Here is a 10,649-nt window from a genome sequence, read left to right as displayed (position 1 = left end):
TTTTCTTTGATGTTTGTTTGTAAATGCACTAAAATACTGAAATAAAACTGAGTTTTTTGCCTCAGAACTGGTCACTAAAGAATGTTAAGATGACCGTTGAGGGAAAGCCGGATCATCACCACTGCTACAGTTGGCAACGCAATGACAGTTTTCAGCTTAAAACAAAGATGATGAGAAAAATACTAAATTGTGTTCAACAGATGAAAAAAGATTGAATGGAGAACAAACTGCCGTGCACTTCACAGTTCACTTATCAAGTTCACTGCTGTCTGTCGTCGTGACATTGATCAGCGTGGAAATAAATGGCGTGACAGAAGAGGCTCTCCTCAAAAAAGACTGCAGTTGGCATTTGAGCAGCTCTTGGGTTTTATCTTCATTCATGTTGGAGCTGTGTGAATGGACTGTGATTCTCAGCCTGCCAACCATCTGCCAACACTCTGCTCTGTTCTGTCGCCTACGCACTCACTGAAATCCGGCAGCGTGGTCAAAAGAAGAGCGGCTGAGTCATTTTTCTCCTCGCTTCTTTCAATTTGCCCAAAGACAACAATAAATTCATGAAGTGCTGAAAACTTTGTCACAAATGTAACATGCACCAAGTGAAGTATACTGTATGTCACCGGAGCATCGTGACATGGTCCTTATGTAAAATCCTTCATTTCATTCACAGTACATTAAATAATGCAATATTTGGTGCACTGCTTGCGTCTGTATATTGCTACATCTCTGCTGGAATAGTAGTTTCAAACACAGGGAATACATCATTTTAGCTACTTAGCAAAATCTACGTTTTACGATATGTGAAGGATATGATCGTCACTTCATCTCAATATTAGACGTGAAACCAAAGTTTGTAAACTGAGAAGTTACAAACTGTGGTTTGTAAACTTTGGTTTCAGCACCAGAGTCTCAAGTTTACATCACGTAGGTAAAGCTGAACCAAGGATTTGCTGCAATTTATCGAGCACTAAAGTAACCAAATAACACATTTGGTGATGATGGCAGCTGGTGACCAACAACTCCTATTTTTTTCCCAGGATGCAATGTCTCAGATTTGGTGCAGAAAGTGAGCCGTTTACAGAGTGACACAAACTTCAGTTTCCAGTCAGGAAAGGCCGTCTAACATAGATGTTTCCAGCACTCAAAGGCACTTTACAAAGAAAAACAGACAACAGGAAAACACAGTAAACAGATAATGAAGTGAAATTACAGACACTAGGCTATTGTCGACTGCAGGCGTAAAATATGGCGCAAAAAAGTCTTAGGCTGCCATTGGATGTGTTGTTTTAGTAATGATATAATGACTTAGTAGTTTAATTATTTCTCAATCCCTTAATAAGAACACATCCAGAAAATAGAGGAAGCATGTTTACAGCATTAAAATATCAAAAACAGCTTCTACAGGCAAACATGTCCACTATTTAGTGTGACCTACCCTTACACATAAAGGAATACTTCACCAATTTGCAGTGATTCACCTACTTGGTCCGAGGCTTGAAACTGCAACGCTAATTCCGCACTTTTTAGACCCACTGTAAACAGTGTGCGCCATCTTTGCTAACAGTTACGCTAACAGGACTAAGTCTCACTGGTGGGCACGTAACAAAGAAAAGAATGAAGATATTTCTCGACTCAGGGCAAACTGAGGTTGGGAAGCACAATTTTTTTTAAAAATACTACCCCTACTCTAGTAATACAAAGCTAAATGCAAATCGGTGAAGTGTTCCTTTAACAGTAGCACAACCCTGACTCTACCTGAGGTGGAGGCCTAATTAATGTCATTGGTAACACCTGTGTTTGTCCTTTTTTTTTCCCTGTTGAAAATGGCCAGTGTGAAAAATGTCTATTCAAGACATGCTTGACCATTTTACAGGCACACATTGTTCAACGTTCTTTCTCGTCATTTCACTTCAAATGCCGATCACAGAATTTGACATAAAATCAACAAAGCTGCTGGTGCCCTAATACTCTTGCTCAGTATGGTGCAAGAGGCACACACAGTGCAGTACAGCTGATCATGTGTCAGTACCTTATACAACCACACTTCAAAAACAATGAACTTTATATTTAAACAGCACCTCCTGTTTCTAATAAAGCCTCAAGGGTTCACTGTTGTTGCCCTTTTTTTTAACACTTGCTCACATCGAGGGACATCGATGACATATGATACGTCTGTCTACCTGTCTGTCTCTCTGCCTGTTTGTCCTTCAGGTGAGTTTCCAGAAGCTTCTGCCTGCCACAGCATTAAAACTCTCCTCCGCTGACATTCAGCCCACGCTGCTGTCTGTTCTCTCTCCTCCTCTGCATGTGGCTCGCTCACCCCTCACTCATCCCCCCCCTCCTCTCCTCACTCTGGCTTTCTCTCCGTCTCTCCTCCTCCACAGTGGGCTACAGCAGAGTACAGACACGAACCAGGAACAGAAAGGCTGTGAGTCACGATGCATCGCCGACACAAATAAAACACACGGGTGCTGGCTCAGAGTCCAACCACACACACAAACACACACACACACGCTCATTTATGAACAGGGCCCAACTGGTTTAAACTGGCACAGTTAATAGATTCTCTGGAAAAGTAAGGCCTCATTCACACAGGGACAGATTCATCACCAAAGCTGCTCCGGACGACATGCTGGTGGTCAGAACTCTCACTTGTCTCCTCGGAACTAAAACAGACTTGGGGCTGTTTGTGTGTTGTCCCTGTGTTTGTGTATGAGCTGTATTCATTTGATGTGTAGGTTGGGGACTCCCTTCATTTGGGGGTTGCAACATTCAGCCGGTCCGAGTTTGCTTTCACACTTTTGCACCTTTTGGATAACGTATTCCCCTCCTCGCCTGAGGCGGCGCTGCGTCGGGATTTACTGAAAGAGAAGATGAGAGAAACAATGAACAAGAAAACTCGCTCATCTGTTGGTTAATGCAGGGCAACGTCTGTTTCCGCCGCATGAGCTGCATCAAATCCTATTTTGTTGTACGTGAACATATTACACACATACGCTGCAACTATGGACTCATTCATTTCTCCCGGCTATCATTCTACGCATGGTTGTGTTTACCCACAATGCCCTGCATTGTAGTCAAAACCGAGACCTATGTTTTCGGGTGTGCATTCACACCGACCCCTAATGACTGGTCCTCCTGAACAAATGAACTAGGATTTGATTAAGAAGGGTCGGTGTGAATGCACCCTTAATTGGTTAGTGGTGTGAATGTGAATGTGAATACTCTTGTTCCATTACATAATCATCTGATCGCAGTGGGCATTTTGACATGATTTAGCAGGAAAAAAACATCTGTTACTGACTGTTAAGAGCCATTTATACTTGTATATACACGCAAAAGACATCGATGGATAAGGCCTTTCGTCCGTGCTTTGCCTTAATTTCGTTCGTCATTAAGCTTATGTTGACGGATGAAACAGAGCAATACCACCAGAAATCGTAGGGGCAGTGTAGAGTCAATCGTCAAATCAGTGAGGAAAACAAAGAAAAAAGCAAGGGAAACAACTGTAAGACATGCTGCCACAGCATTTCACAAGATACTCACATGGGAATGACAACATTTCCACATTAGCAACGCCCACTTGTGTGTCAAGAACAAGCTGCAAATGAGGCCTGCAAGAAAAATATGTCATCATTTCTCTGTTCTTGCGAAGTATTTACAGATTTTTATTCAAGGGTTAAGCAAAATGGTAAAAGAAATATTGAAAACATACAGAACTACTGAAAATGCCTCTCGGCAATGCCAATGAGTAATATTCCCCATAATATGACGACTTACATTCAGCCTGTTCTCCCCCCAAAAGTAAGAAATAAACAGCTCAAACATGACTTTTGGTTTTCATTTACATTTTTGCAGACTGTGCACGTGAAGCATGAGATTTATAGGATTTTTGGATTGTATAGGATTTTGCTTTTTTATCTGTCCGATATCCAATCCAGTGATTTTGACCGGTATCGGACCGACATGCGATTATCACATGATTCAATTAATACATACTCAAAATTTAACAAACTAAATGAATCCCACTGAATGTGCTTCAACACATGTGTAAAGAATGTTTGATTGAAAAGAGATGATTGATTCTCTTTCACTCACACATGCTGGTGACATCACTGTGGTGAGGCGAGTGCAGTGATTTCATTCTCAGTGACATCATTGCTTGGACTCAGAGATGATGCCATTGCTTCCCGTTAGTCTGCTGCTGCTGCTGTTTACCCTAGGAAACAAGCCCCACCCCCTCTGTTTATATGTTGCACCCCTATTCTATTCCATTCTATTCTATTCTGCATCACTGTGGTGCAGACCTGTTCTTACTGCTGAATCCTTAATCAGAATTTGCACGCACACACACACACACACACACTGGTGTGGCTCTGAGCTCTCCACTGATTGGCTGCAGGTGACATCATCAGTTGGGATGTGGAGATTTCTCTTTGCTCCTCTCTGCTGCAGCTTCTCTTTAACCTTCACGTGCGTGCAAGCACGTACAAAGACATGCGCGCACACACACACACACAGACGCATGCACACACGCTGAGCTGTTAGTGGTCCTCACAAAGACAGAAAGATGACTTGCATTACATCATGTCGTGTGTGTGAGCAGAGCAGGAGGGGGGAGTGTGGTGTGAGAACACTATGTTTTTTCTCAGGTGCATGATGGGAGGTGTAGTCAATCATATTTGTCATATTTGTCACAGCCAGGCACGCAGGAGTGCTGATGGTGGATTAGGTAAATATCTGCATAGAATAAAAATAAAACTGTGATAAAAGTATGACATAATATTAATCACAAAACAAACAAAAACATCACCTCTCCTACAGATTCTCTCTCTCTCTCTCTCTCGCTCTGTGTAGGATGAGTAACAGCCCTAGTCATACCTTAAATTTAGTACTGACATTTCTATTAATCCACACTGAACCAACAGACCAGATCAAACTAGATTAAAAAAAATAAAATCAGCACACAAGTATTATGGTAATACAGTGTTAAAGTGTATATAACAGCAATGTGATTGAAGTCTAAGACAAAGAGGCTTTTATTGGTATTTGCTGATCTAAATAAACATGGTGAATGCTCAGTAGACCTACTCCCTCTAACTGAGTCTGCAGATTGTGATTTTATGATTTTTGCACTGTGGAGAACAACAGTGGATCTAAAGCCAGACTATGCTGGGCCACACAGTGATTTCTTCAGAGTGTGAAGGGCTTCTAGGATGTAAAGTGTTGTTGCCTTTGCAGCAAGAAGAAGACCTGGTCAACACAACGGTCTTTCTGCTTGGAGTGTGCATGTTCTCCCCATTTGTGCGAGTCCTCTGGTTTCTTCCCACAGTCCAAAAACATGCAGATTAGGGGATTAGGTAAATTGGCCTCTCTAAATTGATTTTAGCTGTGTGTGAGTGTGTTGTTTGTGTCTATGTGGCCCTGTGATGGACTGGTGACCTGTCCAAGGTGAACCCTGCCTTTTGCCCTGTGTCAGCTGAGTTTGGCACCAGCGCCCCCTGCAGCCCTCATGCGGTGGATAAAGCAGTAGGAGATGAGTGAGTGAGTGAGAGAGATTCAAATTGAACCTTTCAAATAGGGCCTTTTCTTGCATTAACACTAACTTTATCCCACATGGAGACCAACACCTGGTCCTAATGAGGAAGAACCTCATTTCTGAAGAACTGCTTGCAGTTTAGAGGTAAGATTTCAGTTGTGGGAAGATTAAGTTATGGTTAGGGATTAACTGGTTATGGCTAAGTTAGCGATACAGCTTTATAGGCTGTCCACATGAATGGAAATCAATACAGAGTGTGTGTGTGAGAGAACAGTAAACTCCAGGATTCCTCAGAACCTACACTACACCTCCCCCCACCTCCTCCTCCTCCTCTCCTCCTCCTCTGCCCTGCTCAACCAATCACAGCCCAGTATCCCTGCCGGCCAATCAGAGCGCCCGTGGGTGATGTCATGCAGCAGGCTGCCGTTTGGTGCTGATGTTGCTGAGCTGCAGATCTTCGGTGGGAACAGAGTGAACAGAGACGAGCATCACTGCAGGGTGAGTGAACACACACACACACTATTATTACTACATATTATTATGTGTTTTTTTAGTTTGCATGTTTGTGGTTGCAGCCATTTCGATGCTGCACGGTTGAGAAACAGATAAAAGTCTTTCTTCTTCTTCTTCTTCTTCTCTTCTGTTCATTATTTTTAATTTCTTCTTTACTGCATCGTATCACTCTTCTTTTCTTCTCTTTCTCTTCTTCCCTTCATCTTCATGATGGGGTGGTTGTTGTTGGTGCTTGCTTGGTTCTGCAGAAGGTGATGCTTACTGGCAACGATGACATCATTGCTTAGGCTCTCTCTCTCACTCACTCACACAGAGAGAGAGAGAGCGAGCAAGAGAGAGATAGAGAGGGGAGAGAGAGAGATCCAGGTTTCAAATATTTAGTGTTGTATTTCTCAGTTTGCGTTTAAAGTCTTATTTTTGATATTTGAACATAAACGTCTGTTCACACACACACATTTGTGGGGATTTACATGACTTACATGACATGAACTGATTATTTTATGACCTGGAGGTTTTGTTGCAGTGGGTTTATCATGTGTTTTGTGTGGGTGCAGTTTGGCCCTGTTAGGCAGTCTCCTGCATGGCGTTGGGTTCCTGACTGTGTTGCTGATTCAGAGACTTCACAGCTTCGAGAGGAACTATTTTAACCTCCCTGCTGCTGCTGCTGCTGCTGCTGAATCCATAACGCCTGGCGCTCACATTTATGCAAATGAGTCATCATCATTCTCGAAAAGCACATGAGCAAAATCTGACCTTTAAATAAACACTCATTCATATTCTCAGTCTTAGTTTCTCAAGTTCTGCATGAACGTTCACGTCTTTTCCCACAATACAGTAAAATATATAAATATGATGGGGGTATTTTGAAATACAATTTTAAATAATGATGGCAGAAGTACAAGACACTGCAGATAAAATATTAGATATTGCAAAACCTGTATTTTCTCTCCTCTCTGTTTAGTTTTCCCTTGTTGTTCTGTAGCTTTTAAAAACCTGAGTGAGACAGAGCCTGACTTTGTATTCACGTCTCATGTATTTATTTGTCCTTTTAGTCATATATTCATTCCTTAATGTCATTTATTTGATACATGTGCATCTATAATATTTCTCAATCTGATTTATTATTGTCACACATATTTAAACTAAATGAACATGTCTACACTCATTTGTTGACATGCAGAGTGAGCTCAGGGTTTTTCTTCCACATGTTTGCTTGTGTTTCTGCCTCCTCATGTCTCACACCTCTGTCCCCGTCCTCAGGAACAGACCTGTCTACCTCACCACAGTGTCTTTACTAGGAAACCTCAGCGGCAGCAGCACGATGACTCTTACAGGTAAGAGCTTATTCACTCACTCACTCACTGGTTATGAGTTACTGTTGACTACTGTTTGTGTGTTTTTTTATGACTGACTCTGTGGTGCATGAATTTTCTTCAGCATACAGAGAGAAGATGCGAGAGCTCCCCCTGGTGTCTCTCTTCTGCTCCTGCATCCTTCCTCAGCCCAAAGAAGCCACAGTCGACAAGGAAGGTCAGCAACTATCCTATTCTATTCTATTCTATCCTATCCTATCCTATTCTATTCTATTCTATTCTATTCTATCCTATTCTATTCTATTCTATTCTATTCTATCAGGTTTTTCCAACAATCCTCATTTTTTTATGATGCAGTTTTTCACAGGCTGATAAATTGTCCCCTGAACTGTTTACTGGTTAACATGTTCCATGTTTTCAAATCTATAGATATGAGATGTTCTGACACATCACAGTGAAAGTCTTCTTGTTTTGGAAGTGTACTGTAATATGTAATATAAATAAATGTTTATTTATTTGCGTATCTCATGGGTTAGCTGCTGCCATGGCAGTTAAGTTGTCTTCATAGGCCCACATGACATAATAAGCATTTAATTTACATTCAGTTTCAAAAATGAATATGAAAAAGTATATAAACTGAACTACTCCCAATAATCTTTTAAAGTAAGTGCAAGTGCAATTAAATTGTTAGGTTGTTAGAGTTTAAAAGGTGTAGATCGAATGTTATTGCTTAGTTTTTTTCTTGTTTTTATGAAGCCATGAAAGCTTTTTTGTTTTCTTTACCTTCATTGTTCTGTGTTCCTTGTGCAGCAGGCGTGGTGGACCTAAACCTGTGCAACATCCGCGACATGGAGGTGATCGAGCTGAGCAAACGGACGAGCGGTCAGGCATTCGAAGTTATCCTGAAGCCGCCCACGTTTGACGGTGGCCCGGAGGTCAGAGCCACCACGCCGCCGCGACAGAAGCCTTCGCTGGAAGAGATCCAGAAGAAACTGGACGCTGCACAGGAGAGAAGGAAGGTGTGTGTGTGAGGGTGAACTGGGGTGAATTTAAAATACTGCAGATGGGTACTGTGAGGTTGCACTTGCTGGATCGAGCCAACTGATAAACAGCAGTGGCCTAAAAATCAATCCCTGAGGTATCCCACATGTTATGTTACCAAGTTTTGACTGACACCATGACTTTTAATCAAATATTTTCATTGATTTGAGATTAAGATAATATAAAAAAAAGTTCTCTTGGGACTTTTTTTTTTTAAAGCACACATTGATAGAAACTCACCGAACACTCTCTGTCGTCCTCTAGTGTCAGGAAGCAGAGCTGCTGAAACACCTGGCCGAGAGGAGGGAGCATGAGCGGGAAGTCGCTCAGAAAGCTCTGACCAAAGAGCGCCAGGAGCACCGCGCTGACGCCGACAAGCAACAGTGGGAGATGCACCTGAACGCCTCGCAGGGATTGCTACAGGAGGAGGTGAGCACGCAGCAGCACGTAGCGCCACGTTTCACTTTTCACAGCTGAGACGATTCAAGTTGTGTTTGAGCGAAATGGACGACTGATGGTTGTTGTTTTGCTTTTGTCTTTCAGGACAAGCACAGTGTGGAGGTAAGGACGAGCTGGAGGAGGACAAAGAAATGAAGACATTAATACAATAATGAAATCAGGCTTAATTGTTAGCTTAGCATTGAGACTGGAAAGACTGGCTCCGTTCAGTAATGCAATTAACACCTCAGTAAAACACACATGATAACTAGACAATAAGAACTGGGCTGTGTAGAAACTGCAATGAGGAACTCACTAATGGGTCTCTACTAGCTACTAATCTTAACAGGATTTTAGCCACACCCCCCAAAATCATGAACAAACATTGCTTACTGAAAGAGAGGGCTCTGTCTACAGAGCACAAGGGGCAGAACTACAAGTTGTCCATATCACAAAGAAGGTTCTGTCTGCAGCCACTGAATAAAACACACACCGTGGAAAAACAGACGCCAAATTACGCTTAACCTTGACCCTGACATTTTAGACATGGTCTCATATGTGACCCAAACACTGGTTCTGTGTGATTTGGACATCTTGACCCCCCTCGCTTGCAGTTTACAGATGGACCTAAACTGATGCTATTGGACCAAAGGCGAAACATAATGGAATTCATAGTTTATTATCCAGACCTGTTTTTTCCCAGAACATAGCATATTACACTTTTACCTGAATTATAAAATCTTATAAAATGTGAGTTTAAGAGTCTTTGCACTAACATCAGCCGTTTGTTTTTCTACTTCCAGGTGTCTTGATGGCCTGATCACAACACAAGCTGAACTTTCTTTGGAAGCCATTTTTGGAAGGTGGAGGAACCTGAAGATTAATATGCCGGCAGCTCGACGCTGCTCCGAAAAATGTGAGACAAGAAGAAGAAGTAGTAGAAACTGAGAGGTGGATTTGGGACGAAACATCCAAACTCTCGACATTCGCCGGATCGTCCACGTCTCCTTCCAACAAGATAAACTTGTGAAACTTTATGAACTGACGCTGCAGATTCAGTCATTACTTGATGGTTTACAGGGGGGTTTTCTGTGCTTTGTTGCCACGCCAACAGTGCCAATGTGTTCACATGAATGATTGAGCGTCAAAGATTCCATTGTCTTCATGAGTTCCTGTAAAGTTACATCCAACCAACCAACCAAACCGACCAACCGACACACCCACCTGACAGAAACCTGGACTCAAACCCAAATGACTCACAGGAACGTTTAATTTAACAGTGCAGAGTTGACTCATGTGTGGAGTCTCTGCTCCCTGGATGACCAGATCATTGGAGTGAAACAACCCCATCTGCTGGACACTTTAAATCATGAAAGCTGTGTGAAACGAGTCTGTAGGAAAAGTAAAACAAAAGGAATCAGGACTTGAGACAGAAATACATTAAACACCCCTGAGACACGTAGGTCAAGACTAAGATGAGTCAAAATCCACACAAGGCTGGAAAAGATCTGCCAGTCGGAGAAGAAGCCGAGCCAGAGCATCACAAAAACCCAGAGACAAGCCTGAGTCAATGCAATGACAAGATTAAGATGAGTCATATTCAAAACACAAGTGGTAAATATTTCTTTTTAAAGAAAAGAGGATGCTGAGACAGTTTCAAAGAACAGAAATTTGAGCCTTAAAATCCACAAATCGCCTAAATGAACGAAAGTTGAGACAAGTTCAACTTGGAGATCAGACTATACCAGCCATGGCCCCCATGTTTCTATTTTTCTGATTTCTTATTTGGATTTGTCTCATATATTAAA

At 42.1% G+C, this 10,649-nt stretch overlaps 1 protein-coding gene across 2 annotated transcripts; it reads left to right on the top strand.

Moving 5' to 3' along the window:
* The first annotated feature begins 5,959 nt into the window (after positions 1-5,959).
* On the top strand, positions 5,960-10,409 carry LOC122771967 (stathmin-4-like). Of its 2 annotated transcripts, none has more exons than XM_044029568.1 (7): positions 5,960-6,034; positions 7,310-7,383; positions 7,487-7,579; positions 8,176-8,381; positions 8,668-8,832; positions 8,947-8,964; positions 9,645-10,409. In XM_044029568.1, exons 2-7 carry the CDS (start codon positions 7,371-7,373, stop codon positions 9,651-9,653), a joined length of 504 nt encoding a protein of 167 aa, XP_043885503.1. In that variant the 5' UTR covers positions 5,960-6,034; positions 7,310-7,370; the 3' UTR covers positions 9,654-10,409. The 2 variants fall into 2 exon arrangements, with proteins under 2 accessions (XP_043885503.1, XP_043885502.1); XM_044029567.1 differs by having other exon boundaries at positions 5,961-6,034; positions 8,173-8,381.
* The last annotated feature ends 240 nt before the right edge of the window (positions 10,410-10,649 follow it).

This window comes from Solea senegalensis, linkage group LG7 (assembly GCF_019176455.1).
Source record: "Solea senegalensis isolate Sse05_10M linkage group LG7, IFAPA_SoseM_1, whole genome shotgun sequence".
In the NCBI taxonomy this organism is placed as follows: domain Eukaryota; kingdom Metazoa; phylum Chordata; class Actinopteri; order Pleuronectiformes; family Soleidae; genus Solea; species Solea senegalensis.
Note: the sequence above shows the minus strand (reverse complement) of the source record. Positions and strands in the feature narration are given on the sequence as shown.

Coding starts and splice junctions, on each gene's coding strand:
- LOC122771967 (XM_044029567.1), top strand. Junction 7,580..8,172: donor AGCCACAGTCGACAAGGAAG/GTCAGCAACTAT, acceptor TTCCTTGTGCAG/CAGGCGTGGTGGACCTAAAC. Junction 8,382..8,667: donor CTGCACAGGAGAGAAGGAAG/GTGTGTGTGTGA, acceptor GTCGTCCTCTAG/TGTCAGGAAGCAGAGCTGCT.